This window comes from Sciurus carolinensis, chromosome 13 (genome assembly GCF_902686445.1).
Source record: "Sciurus carolinensis chromosome 13, mSciCar1.2, whole genome shotgun sequence".
NCBI classification, from domain to species: Eukaryota; Metazoa; Chordata; class Mammalia; order Rodentia; family Sciuridae; genus Sciurus; species Sciurus carolinensis.
In genome coordinates this window covers 70,101,556-70,119,295 of record NC_062225.1, presented here as the reverse complement: position 1 = coordinate 70,119,295, position 17,740 = coordinate 70,101,556, and the positions used below count along the sequence as shown (strand labels likewise).

Genomic DNA, 17,740 nt, shown 5'->3' with positions numbered 1-17,740 from the left:
CAGATAAGTGCTACAGACCCATGGGCTTTATTGCCAAAGCTGTGGTGTACCCAAATCTCCCAGCCTGACCAGCGGCTCTCCCCAGCCCAAGGTATACACAGAAGTCCCAAAGGGTGAGGCCGGAGGCGGGCTGCCTTACCTTGAACACCTGGAAGCGTATTGGAAAATCCTCATCTTCTGCCTCGAAGCTTTGTGGCTTGACAGTGAAGGACACAACAACATTGTGGCCTCCCATGAGCTCTGGCACTTTGAAGAAGTACTGAGCCTCCCTCTTGAGGGCTCCTGTGTGAGAAAGAGCCATTACAAGCACTCAGTCCACCCTGGGGCCCTCAGTGAGGGCTGTGTCTAGTTCAGAGAGTCATGTGGGATTGGCTTATACACACTGCACTGGGAGACCTAAGACCTGGGTCCCCACCCACATTACTAGTTGTGCTACAAGTTTCTTTATTTCCTAAACTTTAGTCTCCTCCTCTTAAAAAACAGGGAGCGAGTATAGTGCCCCCCTTGCTAATGTCTTTTACCTGTAAAGTCAAGGCCTGTGTTTATAATAGTAAGTGGAATTCCAGAGTCCCCAGGTTTGCATGAACTTAGGCACTGAACCATGGAGACTTGAAACTGTGTCAATGGTCCAAGCATCAAAGAGGATGGGAACACGGGCAGAGATGGCCATCCCTACTGCTATTCTACCCAAGCATGCTCACAGAAGCCAGAGCAAGAAGAGAAAATGCACGCGGAAACATTAGACTCAAATGTATGAAGAAATGAAGATAAGGCAGGATCGAGGTGAAGGGACACATATCAAGATCTGGGTCACAGCTGGGAAGCTCTGAGGGTGGAGGGGGACCTGGAGGATCATCACCATCATGGGCTTTCTATGGGGATTGAATAAGACAATGCATTAAAATTCAACAAGGAGCATATAGCAGGTGCTGCATCGCCGGCTCCCTTCCCTTTCTCCCTGTAAGGTATTTCTAAAAATGACCCCAAGGTATAATTTTGCTTAGTTCATTGATATGCATTCTATCCAGGCAAGAGGACTTTGGCTGCATAGACAGACAGAGCTCATAAAGATGGATCAGTACGTTTGCCGCCCACGAGTGGGCAATTCCTTGAGTCTGCCCTCGGCCTCCTGGTGGGAAGGCTTTCTGAGTAGCAGAGTGTTCACTAGCACCATGAGGTTGAAGAGAGGGACACCCTGGGGCCTGGGGTCATTCAAACAACTCATTCTCAGCAGGCTGCTGCTCAGGAGAAGGAGTGCATATGTACATACACGCACTTTCACACACAAATATGTCGTTCACAGCCTCTTTCATCAAGGATGTATTAGCACACTCAGATTCAACTCCATGGGGAGCAGTTTCGCTCATCATTGTCACAGGGAGCAGGAGGTACAATAAGGAAAGGTGACTCTTAAGGACGAAGTCAACAAGTTTTATTCCTGGGGACTCTGACAATGAGCTCAGAAGTGCCCCACTCCTGTCTCACAGTCAAGCTGGGGTAGGTGTCTTGTGTCTGGGTGGTGTTTTTAGGTTCAAGGAGCAGACAGGTTTACTAATTCCACTGTTTACAGTTGGGGATGCTGAGGACAGAGACATAAGCTATGTTCCCAGAGTCACAAAGCTAGTGTGTAGCAAAGACAATGGTTTAAGCAGCACCTTGACTTTAGTCCCTGGTTCTGTCCACAGCCTTCCCCACTGTCCTGGGTACTTAAAGAGCAGGGATTCTGTTCCACTCCCCCGAGGTAGATGGAGGTAAGAAGAAGGATCCTGGTGGAACACAAAACGGCCAAAGGAGGCATGGTAGAGATTCTCCTGCCACCGCCCACCAGCTACCGTGTCCCTTCAAGAAGCAGTAACTTCTTCAGACTGACAAATTCCTCTCCTTTCAGCATCAGGCTAGTGGTCTATGTAGAACCAAAGGTCAGAGATGGTCAAAACCAGGGCAGCGCTAGGGCTGAAGGTCTGCTGCACTGGCAGAATGATCCCCAACATCATACCTACCTGTGGTATTTCCTGGAAGCACTTGGTTCTTAAACATTGTCAGGTGCCATCTTTCGTGGGGTGTGAGCCCAGGGTCCAGAGTGATTGGGAATTGGTTACAGATGAACAGGGAGGAGAAGTTCTCTTGGAAATCTTGACATGACATCCTGTGGAAAACAGATACCTGTCACTAAAGGACAACTGGTACATCCCTGGTGGGGGTTCCCATCACTTCATTGTGCCTTTTCAGCATCAGCTAAAGGATCCATTGACTTACTACTGACCCATCTAAAGACCTAAGTCTGATTCTTGCATATTCAACACCAAGTTGCTTTTTCAGGATCTCTCCCTCCAGTGTTTGGGAGGGCAATGAGAGTCAAATTCCGAGTTTTGCATGTCACCTAAGATGGGCTATATCATTAATTGTTCCCTGAGTCATTGATCCAACCATGAGCCCTCCCTCTATGACCAGTGGGACACGCCAGCCTCTCTGCTGTGGGCACCGCATACTGCCAGGAAGTTCGTTTTTCCTTTGTGCCCTTTGCCAAATCCACTGTTGAGGTTTTTATGAAAACAAAATTGAGTCTGCACCCAAAATCCCACCTCCTACTATGATTAAAGTCGAGATATTGGGGCTATTTTTACTCCTAATTTACATTTGTTCCTCTGGTTCTTAATAACTGAGACCCAGTATCCTTGTCGCACATGCTAAATTTCATTTAAATATGTTACTAAGTAAGCCCGACAACCCCTCCAAGAAATGTCCACTTCCTCCCCATGTGCACATGGTGGAACCTGCGTTTTTAAAACATCTAGTTGTCCAGTCTGCCTCACTTGTGGGTGATGACAGTGATATCCCACTCAGAATTCCAGAGTCAGGTTAAGAAAAGAACTTCCCACTCCTCTTTTGGAGATTCATGCCAAAGGAGACTGTGAAATTGCATGCAGGGTCACAAGATGGCATGGAAGATATGGGCATGACAACCAGAAGCCTGGCTTCCACGAAGCTGTTCATTTCATACCCTGGATGCCCTCATTCCTTTTACCATCAAAATATCTGAAAAAGCCCAGATATTAGCTCATAACCAAGGTGACTTTCACACCAAGACAGGGAACACAACTATTTCCCATCCAAAGTCTTTTTCTCTTCGTAGAAAAAGTAGAGTCCCTCTAAACAAGTTTCTGCAATTCTCATTTCCAGCCTCATGAAAGTTTAGGAAAAGGGGTAGGGACTGAGGGTTTGGGCAATGGTTAAAGATTTAACACAGCATTTCTTAAAGAGGGTAATACCAAAACTCGCCATCTTCCTTGTTCTCATACAGCTGGCTTTTCCGCTGGTCACGAGTCTCCTGCCATTCCCACGACCTGCGCGTGGAGAGACCCAGGGTGAGATCTCACAGAGCATTCTATATCAAGCACATCTTGCCCCAGCAGGGTGGCTTGTGACAGGCCATTACTTCCTGGGGAAAAGTGGAGAGTATTATTCTACCTAGGGAAAGGACTCAGTCATTCTGTCATGCTGATGGCTTCCCACCCCTGTCCCCAGCCTGCTCCTCTATCCTGAGCTCTGGATGGATCTATATTCCAACACACATTTCCACTGGAGTCCCAGTGACCTCAAATCATCTGTTCTACCCTTTACCTCCTCCTATTGCCTGAGTGAGAAAAATGAAGGGTCCCTCCTTCTCTCTCCCTCTCTGTCTCTCATCTCCACAGTTCTCAACAGTCACCAAATATTATCCATCTATTGATTCCTCCTCCTAGACCCTCTCACCGCCACTCACTCACTCCTTCATATCACCCTCACCACTTCTTGGACATTTAGCTGGTCTCCCTCTACCCGGTCCTGCCCACTTGCCTGCTCAGTCTCCACATTCCCATCAAAACCATCTTTCTCAACTGTGAACTTGATGATGTTATTCCCCTGCTGAAAACAAGCCAGTGGTTCCCTATTTCTCTGAGGGCGAAGTTCAAATTCCTCAAAGAAAAACTTGGCCTCTGCCCACATCTTGATACTTACCTGGAAAATTCCATACTTCCCCACCCCACCTTGTGTTTGAATTCTATGCTTCAGCCGTCATGAATGTCTCCCTTTTTTAAAGACACTCCAACTCCACAGCCTGGCTTTCACCTTGATGTTCCCCGCATCTGGAGTGCTCTTCCTCCCCTCTGTTCTGTAACCTGCTAACTCCTGCTCCTCTCTCCTTTCCTCTGGGAAGCCTTCCATAGCCCTGAAGACCCACCTGCTCCGTGCCTGGAGTAGGTGCCCTCCTTTGAGCACCCAGCATCCCTCACCTCTCCTGTCTCCCTTCCATCACCCTGTATTGCTTTTGCTAGTTGCTGCCCTCCCTTGCTTGCCAAGAGATCAAGGAGCCTTGCATGCCATTATACCACCACAGGGTCTGATACACGTCTCATCACGTAGTCAGGACACAACAACATTTGGCCTGCTACCTTGCTTAGTTAACTAATTACTGCTGTCCACATCATTGGGATGATGAAGCTCATCCCAGGGTCTGGAGAGGAGGAGACCCTCCTGGGCAGAAGGGAGCAGCTGCCCCTCCTTCCTTCTGCCGTTCAAAGTGGAGGCACACTGGTAGGTGATGGGCCCCAGAGGCACAAGAATCTAATGAGATCTTTCCCATAGAGGAGCCCCCATTGACAGGGTCACCTCTGCATCAGGACAGCAAGGCAGGGACCACCACTCAGGCTTCTGGCTGCAGGCTAAGGCAGTCAGATGTGTTATTGTAAAATGGCAATTTTATAATTAAGTGATAATTACATTTTCTGCAGTGTGTAAGGGAAAATAAATGTAGTGTAAATCAATACTCTATCGACTCATGCAAGTTTGCCTTTAAGTGTGTGCGACTGAAATTTCAATTATGGCTGAGATTAGACCATCCGGCTCTCTCCATCCATCTCCATTCCTAAAAAGTAGGAAGAAATCGACCACCTGCGTGGAGACGGTGATTATGCAGACCCTACAGCTTCCTTCCAGCCTGGGCTCTGCTGGGAGGTGGAGACCCTCAGCATTCACAAGGGACCTGACCCTAGAGAGCAGGTGCTGCTAGACCCCCCTCTGCAGGCACTGCTCCCCTTCATTCATGCCTGAGCCCGTAAGGAATAAATCCAGGCGTCTAAGCTGGCATCAGGCCGTCCAGCCCCACCCCACTGCTCTCTCTCCCCGCTTCCTCCAACTCAGGCCAGCTTGTTGGACTTGAGCAAACCCACATATTCCCAGACAGGAACTGTGACGATGCTGGCCCTCCTACCCAGGGTCCCTTCTGAAGTGTAGCATATTCCCTTCCTCCAAAGATAACTCATGTTCAAGGCAGTCTATGAAATTCTCCCCAACATGTCCAGGAAACTGTCTCTCCCTGATCTCTGGTGTCCCTTGCTGCCTTCACTGGTCATTCGAGGCTTAGCATGGAAGACAGGGGTATAATAGCAACTCCTGGGAGATCACTGCTGGCTCCCCTAGCCTACAGAACCTGTCATTGCCACTGGTCTTCCGTCCACTCCTACCCCTAACAGCCATCCCCAAACTAGGGATTCTGGCTAAACAATCACCTGCTCTGCCATATTTGCAGCTTGGGGTAATGGCTGACAAGACCTTGAAAGGGAAGAGTCTACTAGAACTCATGTTGAAAGGGAAAAGGAGTGCCCTGGGGAGGAAGAGAGACTAAAGGCAAGAGCGAAGGAGGAAGGAGTCAGCCAGGCATTGCCAGGCTGGCTCGGTTCATGGTTTTGCAAGTTCACTTCCCTTTTGTGGGCGGATTTGGCAGACTGCTCTCCAGGGGCACCTACGAATTCATTTCGATCTTTCCTCCTTTCTTCTTCCCCTCGCTTTTCCACTCATTCCCCACCTCCATTAAACCTTCCCCTCAACACCGGCTCAGTGCCCACTTGTGCTGGGTACACACCAGCCATGGTCAGAGCAGTGATGCCACAGCCTGGCAGGGACCACAGGCAGGGTCCAGGCAGCCTGGAGGGGGACCTGGAGCCTGCAGACTGCACCCACCCCTGGAACCCGCTGTGCCCACAGTGCTGCTATCCTCTGCTCGCTGGGTCCTGTTTCCTGTCTGAACACATTGCATTTCCTTTCCCACCCTGCTCCCCACCCCCATCCCCACCGGCAACAAGGCTGCCCCGGCTCTGCTGTGATGCGTTTCACACATCTGCCCAGACCCTCAGAGGAGTGCCTCACGGGCTGGGCTGCCAGGAGGAGCAAGCGACCGATGCTGTCCCTCTACCCTTCACAGGGCCACCTGCTCATTCTCAGTCTGGGAGGTTGTGGGGACAGCAGGGATCATCCCATGGCAGCTGACCATACAGCTGAACCCCTACCAGGGCATGCTCCTCAGGACATTGGAGAGCCACCTGCTCCATACCACAAGCAAGGAGCCACTGCTGACACCTGAGACACCTGGGAGCCCAGATCAGCAGGCAGGCCTGATCTGAGCAGTTGAGTAAAAAGATCATTCAGACCTTTGTCTTGATTTCCCCGACTCCCCCAGATGCGAATCCATGGGATCCCTTCCAGGGATGCGCCTCCTGCTCTCCACTTTTCTCTCTTGCCGAGTTAGAGGCTCAGCCCTGTCCTTCCTCCTGCCCTGGGTATGAGGGTTCCCAGCTCTGGACCTTGGCATCCTGGAGGATAGTACAGACCTCGTGGCACCCGCCTTGCACAGAGCATGCGGTGTACAGAGTGTACACGACCATTGCCCACAGATGCCTAGAGAAAGGCATCATGGGAGTGTGAGGTGGACCGACAGCCACACCTAGCTGTGAGCTGGACAGGCCTGTGGCAAGGTCTGCAGGACGCACTGCCCGCGGGCAGGTGCTCTCAGTGCCGAGCCCTCAGTGAAGAAGCAGTGTGAGGTTTCGGGAGCCATACCCGTCTCCCCAGCGCCCTCTCCATTCCGTGTTGCCCCAAGGGTTCCACAGGCGGATGATTTCTTCCCAGCCTCTCCTGCACTGAATCTGTAACAGGAACAGGAAAGGAAACTGTCAGGGCTCTCAGGCAAAAGTCAGCAGAAAGAGGGAATATGAATGCAGCTGCTTTTTATCTCCGAGGACTAATTTAACTTCTGACCTCATTTGGCTGCAGCCAGGGGGAAAAAAAAATGAAAGGAAAAAAAAATCAATGTCTCTTTTGCTGCCTGCATGGAGTTGGAATGAGATAGAGAAGAAATGGCCCCTCATTCTGCTGAGCCCCTTGCAGGGGCCAGAGGCCGCTTTATCATACTCTCCAACTGCATCCAAGACCCTGGGTGAGCTCAGATTTAATAGCAGATAAATAGCAGGGGATGCTGCTTCCGGTTGCAGAGGAGAGATGGTTATGGGTCCCCAGCCTCCTCCGATCCCTGTCACAGACCGCAGCTCTATCCCAGGGACAGAGTCCCCTTCCCCGCCAGCAGCCCCTCAGGAGCTGCAGTGCAGTCACAGTGCTGAAGAGGGTAGAGAAGGCCGCTGTGAGCAAGGCTGGGACAGCCTGGGAGCTGAGGGGCTGAGGCTAGCCCTCTTCCTCCTGTACCTCGGTGCTGGCCAGAAGCCTCTCAGAGCAGATGGCCTGCAGTGGCCAAGCCTTCCTTGCCTCCTTTCTTCCTTATCATCTCTCATCAGATACTGAGGTCGGCACCCTGCTCCTTCACTCCCAGTAAGCCAAAGCCAGGACTGTAGGAAAGGTACAAGGAACAACGGCACACCCTTGAACCTACATTTCCGGAGGCCCGGAGTCCTCAGCCTGGACGGGGGATTACGATATGATTGAGCTATAGCTGGGCTATTGATCTGTGCTAACGCCGTCTGAGCAGAGAGCGGAAGGTGGGAGCTAGCACGTCCACTGACTCTGGTCAGAGGAGGCTGAGAAAGCCCAACGGCACATCAGCCTTCAGAGGAGAAGCCGTGTGTGGAGGAGGGCTCAGAGCCAGGCACTGGCTAACTTGCCTTACATCTGGCGCAGTTCTTTGGAGTAGATGGTTATACAATCTTTGTCCTACAGAGGAGAAAACTGAGCATCAGAGAGGTTAAGCCAGGTTCCCAAGGCCACAAAGTAAGTGGGGAGGGGGACAGAATTTCAATCCTAGGCAATGCTCATCTTTAAAGACCAGGTTCTTAGTTTTGAAACTGGAACATGGATAAAGACCCCTACTGAGATGTGGCTATGATCTTGACCTCAAATATGACCCCCGACCCCTCTGGCCCAGATGCCAAGAGGGCATTGCCCTGAGAAGCAACATGGCCACAAGGGCTCTGGAACTTGGCTGAGGTTCTTTCCTCTTGTTCTCTTGTCTGCTCCATCTCTGGCCAGCACCACAGTGGAACATGCTGTGGTTTTTGGTGCCACCACAGGGTCTCCTGGTACAGGCTTCCCACCCCTCCCTGCTCCCAGCCTTGCACACAGTTCATCATGAGCTGTCTGCACCTGCCGGAGTCCACTGAGCAGGGACGTAAGAAATGGTCGCCCAGTGGCCCACAGAGCTTAATGAGCCACCCTCAGTGCCCAGCAGATAGACAGGGGCCCAGTTGGGCACATGGAAGAAAAGCAGCCAGTGATTCAAAGGGGCTGGGAGCAGGGCTAAATGAGGCATGCAGATAAACACTCACCCCCTTGCCCTGGGGAGTCACTGCAGAGCTAGGTGCATAATAAAAAATGCCAATTTCATTTATCTTCCTGTCTGTGTCCTGCCTGGAGGGAGGATGAGCAGATTAAAAAGCACGCTACAGTTATGGGCTGGTTTAATCTTAACACTCGTGGCTCAGGGTTATAGCCTGTTCTCCCTGGAGGAGGATTCTTCAACCAAGTCAAGTTCTGGGCCGTGTGTGATGGTGTCCTTTATGACAGTTTCCTCTTGGCAATCTTGTGGACCTTGGCCAGGGACGCAGGGATCACATTTGAGGCAAGGACATGTAAGAGTGAGTTGGCTTAGGTTCTTCACTGCCCTGGCTGCTGACCTGACTCCTGACCTTGGTCAACTCTCTCAGAAAAGGTGCCGCTGGGCAAGAGGTGGCCCAGGTTATCTACCCTGGAATAGTAGTTCTTCAGATATATTTTTTTGAATATGTTCCATTGACCATTGATAGTTTCAGTGGTTTCATTGGCTAATGGTAAATTAAACCAAGTAGTACTTATCTTGTTAATATGATTTCATGGCTAGTGGTAAATTAAAACGAAGTAGTACTTATCTTGTTAATACAGACCTTCTCAGAGCCTTTAAACTGCTAATGTATACTGTGAGTTTCCCAGAAGAGGGAATGGTGAGCTGCATTTTTTTTTTTCCCAAATGTATTTGGAAACCTGTTTTCACAGAGGATCTTCTAGGCTAGTGCTCCTGAAGGCACATTCTGCAAAGGGTCAGCTGCTCAGAACGGCCGGGTGAGATGGACTACATAGGACATGGTCTTGATCACCATTATCCCAGGTGAGGTGCTCCATTCAGACCACTCCTTCATCCCATGACCAACATGGATGCCAGTAATTGATCACAGCTCTCTTTCCCACATTTGGAAGCAGTATCAAGGTCTTGTCCACACAGGAATCCAGACAGCATGGCCAGTGGATGGAACTGGCACACTCTTTCTATGCCCAGACTAGTCCACATCTGGGGCAGGGGAGCTTCACACCACAGAGTGTCCACATGTGGCCAGGTGTGAAGACGGTACTGACTATCCCCAGGGAAGGGCTTGGGAGGGACCGCGGTACAGTTTGGAGGACTGGGTCTAGAGCTACCGTGACTGGGTTCTCTTCAGACTTCCTGGATGATTGTGAAAACGTTTCCTTGCCAGTGGGAAATGTTTGGTGGGGTCCTTGCTATGTTCTGTGATCGTGGATCAACAATATCATCGTCACAGGTCAAAGACAAATCCATTCATTCACTCACACTAGCGCAATTACCCATTGATCCAGCGAACATTTATTAGGTGCCTCTCTTCTAGTTGGCACCGAACGCAGAGGAAGCAGTTCCGTGTTGATTTACCTTCGGGAGGCAGGCAGGAGGCGGGAGATACTGTCCCTGTTCTGCGGATCGAAACACTCAGTAAAACATGAAACAATGGTGCAACTGGCCTCAAGTCAATGACCAGGAGGAACGGATCGATACCAAGAGGGGTAGTTTAAGAAAGCCACAAATTGAAGCTGACACTCGGCATTCCTGGCCCACAAGCACCTGTGAGACAGACACCCTGGAGTTTGGAACCCTGTCTCTTAGGGACTAGAAGGCATTATTTGGCCTCAGGAGTAGTGGGAAAGGCAGAGGTTGGACATTTGCAAGGAAGCCTCACAAGACCAGGAAGTGCAGTCGTGCTGGCTGCTTGACCAACACAGATGGGAACCAGGGAAACGAGGTGCCTCCACTGGCCATTTTGCAGGTTGCTGTCCCGTGACCTTGCAAAAGACGTTTCTCCCATCAGGCTTCAAGCTTCTTCCCTTGTGAATGGAAAAGGCAAATCATGCCCACACGGCAGTTACACACATCTTTGTCCACCCAAGTGGGTTCGTGCGTCTGGGGAAAGAGTGGCCTCCGATGCTGTAGCCCTCTCTTCCACAGGAATCACGCTTCATCTGGGCACATGGCAGCCAGCTTCCAGCCTCCCTTGGGTTTTGGTGGGGCCACAGGATTAAATTTGGTCTCTTTTTCTTCTACTGACTGGGAGAGGAGGGACTCAGAGTAGCTGTCTTGGGCTCAGAGGTAGAAGACAGAGCTAACTATGAGGCCCAGAGTTGTCTGCTTGCCCAAGAGAAAAGTGGAATTTATCCCACTTCAGCCCCTGGAGTTTAGAGTATCTTCGTTCTATCAGTGTAGCTTGAACATCACGTCAGGGCACATCGCCCCAGCCCTGAGTTAATTGCATGGTCCTTCTGCCTTCCTGGCCTAGCTAGAAGCTCTAATCTGAGATCACTTTAAGGAGAGCAAGGTCTCTGAGCAGTTTCTGGGGACAGAGGATCCCGGGCAGCAGAACTCCTAGATGAAGAGAAGGAAGCGAGGCTGCCACTTTGAGGGCAGGAGTGATACGTGTCAGCCTTGCTGGAGGCATGGTTTTCTGGCTCCTGTTCAGAGGGGCAAGAACACCAGGGTGGAACCCAGGGGAGAGATGCCAGGCCAGCCGGCTAGCCTTACCTGCTCAGCCCCGGTCACGGTGTAAGCGTGCTGACTCACCAGCCCGTTCCTCATCACCTGGGCCCCAGCTGTTGGCTGCAGAGGAGAAAAGCAGGCCAAGCACTGAGTTCCCTTCCCTGGGGTGCTGAGCTCTCTTTTAGAGAGGTTGAGGTGACAGCCGCTAGGTGGCTGAGGCTCCAGGAGACCACCCCATGGCTGAAGGAACACCACTGAGTCCTGAGGATCTGGGCTGCTCACTGCACCAACCACTCGGGATGGACTAGACCCAGCACAGGTGTGTCCTGGGTAGCTACCAGGAGGCAGGGATTCTGCTGAGGCCCCTGAGGTGAGCATCAAACGGGGCCCTAAAGTGAACTGCAGATCTCTGGTGGCACTTTGATTAGGGAGGTGGGACTTAAAACCCACACATTTAAAGAGTGCCGGGAGTGTCCCATGGGTAGGGGACAGATGTTGCAGAACAGGCTAGAATAATTTGGAGGATCCAAAAATCAGATGTGCTGGCCTTGTAAACATAAAACAATACAAAGAAGCTACCCGAGGCAGCAGGAGCTGTAGCTGCCTTCTGCAGTGTGTGGTAACTCCCTGGTGACTTGGGGGCCTAGGGCTCCTGGTCAGGAAGAAGCAGTAGGTCCGGGCTTTGGAGACAGCAGCACTAGAACCCACGCTCGGCACTTTCTGGCTGTGTGTGGAGCAGCTTACTCAGCCCTCGGCCTGTTTCCTCTCCTGGGAAGTGATTTCTGCAGAGGGGGGCTGTTGGGATTAAGCGAGGTGACCTGCATCAAGCTCAGCAGCAGTGATCCGCTGTGGCCCTTGCCTTTCCCCTCCCTGGCCTTGGGGAACAAGGACTGGGATAGTGCAGAGGGCTCCTCATCTACTCACCCCACTTGGAGTGGCACAAGTCATCAGGGAGCCAGCCTTGGCTGCCATCTTCACCACCATCAACAGGTCAGAAGGCGAGGAGTGCAGGTTGACGGTGGTGACCACCCCTCCCGTGAGGTCCACCAGGGCGTTTGGGAGGTAGCCATAGTGCAGGTGGGAGTAGGATCCACGCAGCCTGGGAAGGGGAAGTCACATCGGCATTTGGGTGCCTTTGCAGGAACACGCACCAACCCCCTGCAGGGTTCCCAGGTGAGGACTAGCTGATCCACTCTGGAGCATGACCACTCGAAGCAAAGAACACGAGAAGCCCTTGGTAACCCTGGGTGTTATTTTGATGAGTGTCTACTGCTTCTTGTGGAGCCGGACAGCATGCTGAGCACTGACTGTGCCAGGCACGCAAGGAGCCAGGTTAGGGAGCATACCAGTTATGTGTTCAAAGACAAGCAAGACCCCGTCCCTCCCTCCAGCAGGCACAAGCGGCAAGCAGACACTCTTCCCACTTTGGGCAGATCCTAATCTAGAACTCCTGTTCCCAGAACCAGCCCTGAGTCAGCAGGGAGATAAAGTGGCTTTAGTCAGGTAATGTAGGAAGGGACAATCTGATCCAAGACTCCCTCAGACTGTTCCCTTGAGCTCCTCTCCCCACCTCCCACCACCCATGGGCCTTCTGTGTTTGCATCTGCACCCCAGGAAGTGCCCAGCCTTTATGCCCTTATCTTGTCCTCCTCTGGATTCTGCTCCAAATCTGAGCGGCCCATCACAGCCACCTGGGCCCAATCCTGGCCCCAGAGCTCTTGAACCCTCAATCCCTGGGAAAGAGGCTGAAGGTTTCCTAGGTTCACCTGGGGAATGGGCATGAATAGCACCTGCCTGCGGGGCTGGGTCACGGCTGGTGTGTGGATCGTGTGCAGACAGAGCAACTGGCTCTGTGATGCTGGTGTCATCATGAGGCACGGGGGGCGGGTCAGCGCTCCCTCCCATCCTCCCGACAATGGCACTTGAGCGTCAGGACACAATTTCCTTAGAAGCAGTTCATAATAACAACATGCGGCGTTTCCCGGCCCTCCTTGGGAGTGTATTTGCTGTAAGAATGGGTGGAACAGAGAACAGGCCGAGTCCACCTGGGGTCTAGGGAAGGCTTCTGGGAGGGACTCTGAGTCAAGGCTCATGCAGGTAAGGAAAGAGGTACAGGTATTCCAAGGAGGAAGAATCACACTGGCAAGACCCCCAGACCTGAAGAGGTGATGAAGGGGGCCGGCATGGGGAGGGGAGAGGCCTGTGGTTCTATCAGTCACAGTGGTTCCACTGAAGCCGGGGCCAGACATATTGTATTTACTTTGGGGCATCTAGTTCCTGTCAGTGGGGTGAACAGTCTTTCTGTGGAATCCCAAAATCCAGCCAGGGTGACCACAAAGGGCAGGAAGCAGAGGCCCAGAGGGCAGCGGGGCCTGGGGCTGCCTCCTGGCTTCAAAGTTGCCCAGCAGGAGCTGCCCTTGCATCTGTCATCTCTGAGTCCCACTTTTTTTCTAGAGCCCTGTACATACCTGTCTCCAGCAGGCAAGCTGGGGCAGGGCCTTTCACAGGTGGTGTGGGCTGGGGAAACCTTGCTGTGCCTTTTTTTCTAGTGCTGCAAAATCAGATGTGAGTCAGAGGCCTGTTACCATGCCCCCTGCTGTCTCTACAGGATCTTTGGCCTTGGACAAGTCCCTGCCCTGCCCTGTCCTTGACCGTTCAGCTGGAAACAGCAAGACAGATTTGACGATCTTGGAGCCCAGACTTTTCTTTCTCACCCTGTGTCCACCTAGGTCACTCTCTCCTCCAGGAAACTACTTAAAATTCACTTCAGCAAATAGGTATCAAGTAGCCACTATAAGCAGAACCTGGCACAGATGCCTGAATGGTTTACAAAGCCAGTTGCTAAAGATAGCTAAGGAGTTGCAGAACAAAGGGACGATTCTACAGGAACCACCATGTGACAGATTTATCCAGCTTGTTTTAAAACTGGGTCTGATCTTATCGTCCACTCTCCCTCTCCCTGACCCTAGGTTAGGACTGATAGGAGATTCTTATCTCTGGAGTGCTTTCTCAGTCAACTGCAGAGCCTCCCTTTGATCGGAATAGTGCCCAGCAGGGTCTGAGCACTCAGCTCCTAAGGTCTCATTGTCATTGCTGAGGCTACTGCAGGTTCCAGGCTGGGGTTCTGGAGCCTATTTTGGAGCCCACCGGTACCTCATTGCGACAGCTCCTTCCTGCAGGTACCCTCCAGGGCTGCACCCCAGCTGCTTCAGGACAGCAGTGGGGAGCTCTGTCCCTTTCTGGCTATCTCGCACATACTGGCTCAGTGGCTCTGGGTCTCATCAGAGGTCTCCCACCCACACTGTTCTGAAGCCACCAGAAACATCCCACACAATGGAAAGAACCCTTCCCTGACCCCCCAGTCCAGCACCCCTCCAGTACTTCCAGAACCTTCTTTCACTATCTATCTGCAATGCTCACAAAATCAGTCCCAGCAGCAGCTGGGTGTTTTGACCAGGAGCTCTTGCTCTGCTTTACAAACACGGGCTCACGGATCCCGCTGATGTTCAGGAATGCGGTAACTATTCTTAGCCCTCTTTGCCGACAGGAAATAGAAAGGAAAGAGGAGAAAGAACTGTGCTTGGTACCTTGTCACTAGGCCTTGTTACCCAGACCCAGGGATTCTGAGAGTCTTGTCCTTATTTCTCTACTTCGGCTTCATCTGGGGGAAATGTCTATGTGTCTGGTGATGATATAAGAGGGAGGAATCCAGAGGCCTAAATCCGAGCCAGACAGGATACTGAGATGTTGCCATTCTTGCCTGCAGAGAGTCTCCAAAGGGTGCCTGCCTGCCCGATTTTGTGCCTAATCTGCTCTCCATTTTATGACCTCTGGGGAAAAGAATCCCCAAACCTGGATTTCTTCCCCCCACATTTGACTGACTTGACCAATTCATTTCCAGAATCCCCAGACACAAGGACAGTTGAAAGTTTGGAGTCCCCATGTTCACTTGGCTGCTGCCTATACTCCTGGAGGGAAGCAGGGCTCTGCACGTGGTCAGACATGCTCTCCACAGATGTGCTGAGGTCTCCGAGTGCCAGGCATGGAGTTATCCAAAGCAAGGAGACAAAAGGCTCTTTCAGTAGGACTAACACCATCGAGGACTAGTAAAAAAGTATGTGACAGGGAAAACAGTTATTGCCCAGGCTTGGCCTCAAACACTGTGTGACGTTGGACAAGTTTTTTCACCCCTCTGGGCCTCAGTTTCCTTACCTATCACAGAAGAAGGGAGGGTTCAATATGTACAGAAATCCCCTCCAGCTCTGAAGCACTATAATTCTATTTGAATTTCACTCCTGCGTTCTCAAACTTCCTTCTTTGGATGGGTGGGGCAAAGCTTTTAAAGGGCTTTAAAAGTCTGAAACGCTTTACCCTCTGCTAGATTTCTCTGGGTGGCAGAATGTGGATTCCAGGTCCACTTTCCCATTTCTTTTCAAGCTGGATGATTGCTTTAGGTCAGCTGTTAACAAAATGGGGTCAAAGTCATCATTTCATTCTGCAGCTTTCTAATTCTCCCAGTGAACCTCCTTGCTACCCCCTTTCACAAAAGAGAAAAAGGAGGCCCTGGACTGACGAGGGTGGGATCCGTGCTGGAAAGATAATGGCAGTATTTTTGTAAGTAGCTTAGAAGTGAATTAACCTCCCTAAACATGTGCACCAGTTCAACAACCGTGGCTGCTGTCTGAGCCCCATTCTCCAGTGCTAACGAACAGCTCCTCTTCACACTGGAAGTGAGCAATAACTGCAAAAGAAAGAATGCACCCCAAGAAGACTCGGACACTTTGCTCCTTAGGTTGTAAGTTACAGAAGGACAGCGATTTGGGGGGACTATGTATTGTGACCACCCCACAAGGTCTAGGACAGGGTGCAGACAGGGCTGCTTCCTGTTAAATTAGGGGGTCCCCTGGTCATGTGACCAGAGACCTTGGCCGATTAGGTTACCTGGCTGCACCTGCCACCGTCACACCGCTGGGAGGCAGGGCTTCCCCACATGTGAGATGAGGGGCTGGTTGTGATGATCCTGGAACCTTCTTTTGCTCATTTTCTTCTCCAGGGTGGGTCCTCTGTGTGGCCTCTCACCTGTGACGGACGACTGCTTGCTCTCGTGTGTCCTTGTCAAGTATATATTGACCTAGGCATAGTTTCTATTTCCATAAATAACTTTGTGTTTTATGGCTTGGTGTCTCTTGCTCATTCTCTCAGTACCTGACCTCTGAGGACCGTCCTATGTACAGACTGGATCTGTGACTTCCAACGCTGTGTGGCTTTCCACATGAGAGCACTTGCCACCTGGTACCTATGCACCCTGGTAATGAATCCCACCACAGGTCCAATCTGCACCCCCACAGCACTGTCAGGAACAGTCTCCGACCTGTCCCCTCAGTGTCCCTCTAGGAGTGTCTTACAGGGTGTGAGATGTGCTTGTAACTAATCTGTTGTCAAGCTGCCATTCAGAAAGCTGTCTTGGGGCCCTCCCTCCAGGGCTGCTGGAGGATTCCTGGCAAACACGTGGCACTATCCAGAATTCTAACCTCTGCAGTCTTGTAGGAGTGAAGAGGTGTTTTATTATTCTCTTTATTTGCATTTTTTGGATTCTGGAAAGTCTGAGCACCTGTTCACCCGTAAAGGGCTTTATGACAGTGCCCTCTTCCTCACACAGATGTATGTGCCCACATTCACTTAAGCCAGCCTGAGAGTCTGTCCCAGTGCCAACCTTAGTGCTTGGCATATGGGGAAATGCTCAGGAGACATCTGTTGAATAAAAGCCAGCCCAAGCCTAAGCGAAACATGTGAGTTGGGATGCTTATAAGTCCTCCAGGTTGTCAGCACCAGAAGGTAGTCCCTGGGCACAGAGTGTGCTGAACACAGGAGAATGGGCAAGTGCTGCCCACACCCATAGCCACTGCCCCCTCATGACAACCATGCCAGGCTCCAGCTGCCTGGACCTCAGCCCCAAGTGTCCTGTTGATGTCTTTGCCTGACTGGCTCTCTGCGGGGCTGCCTCTGCCCCTAAGTCCCCTCATTGTGCAGAATCCTGCCCATCCTTCCTGCCCCACTCAGATGCCACCTCCTCTGCGGGTCAGAGAGTCAGGATCATTCCTCCACCGCCCTCTCACTGGACTTTGACCGAGGTACCACACAGTCTGCCCTCTGTATCTGCAGGCTCTACATCCACAATTCAATGAACCACAGATCAAGAATATGGGAGGAAAACTGGGTCTGTACTGAGAATGTACAGTCTTTTCTTGTCACTAGTCCCTAAACAATACAGTTTAACAACTATTTGCAGAGCATGTACCTTGTATTAGGTATTACATGTAATGCGGAGATGATTTAGAGCTTACAGGAGGATGTGCATAGGTTAGATATAAATATTACTCTGTTTCATATAAGAAGTTTGAGCGCCTGTGGGTTTTGGAATCCATGTGGGGTCCTGAAATCATTCTCCTTCAGATTCCAAGGATGGCTATATTTCCTGTGGACTCACACCAGCCCTAGCAATATTATCTGTGCATGTTTCTATCTTCTGTCCTGCCCACACTTCACTATGTGCCTCTGGGTCCCTCCTGATGGCCCCAGTATTGATGCTTGTACATGATGATTATTTACAGAGGATGTCCAACCAGGTGACAAGGGCTTCAATGTTCCAAGGGACATTGCTCACATTCAGGAGAACAACAGAACAAC

General features: G+C 51.3%; 1 protein-coding gene across 1 annotated transcript in view; it reads right to left on the bottom strand.

Annotated features, from left to right (window-relative positions):
• Window positions 1-17,740, bottom strand: part of Capn13 (calpain 13) — a 58,980-nt gene that overhangs the window by 25,028 nt on the left and 16,212 nt on the right. Inside the window, exons 5-10 of the mRNA XM_047523356.1 lie at window positions 11,978-12,152; window positions 11,099-11,173; window positions 6,877-6,962; window positions 3,270-3,344; window positions 2,001-2,146; window positions 140-282 (exon numbers count right to left, since the gene is read on the bottom strand). Coding sequence (XP_047379312.1) covers window positions 140-282; window positions 2,001-2,146; window positions 3,270-3,344; window positions 6,877-6,962; window positions 11,099-11,173; window positions 11,978-12,152 — 700 coding nt within the window. The remainder of the gene's footprint in view (window positions 1-139; window positions 283-2,000; window positions 2,147-3,269; window positions 3,345-6,876; window positions 6,963-11,098; window positions 11,174-11,977; window positions 12,153-17,740) is intronic.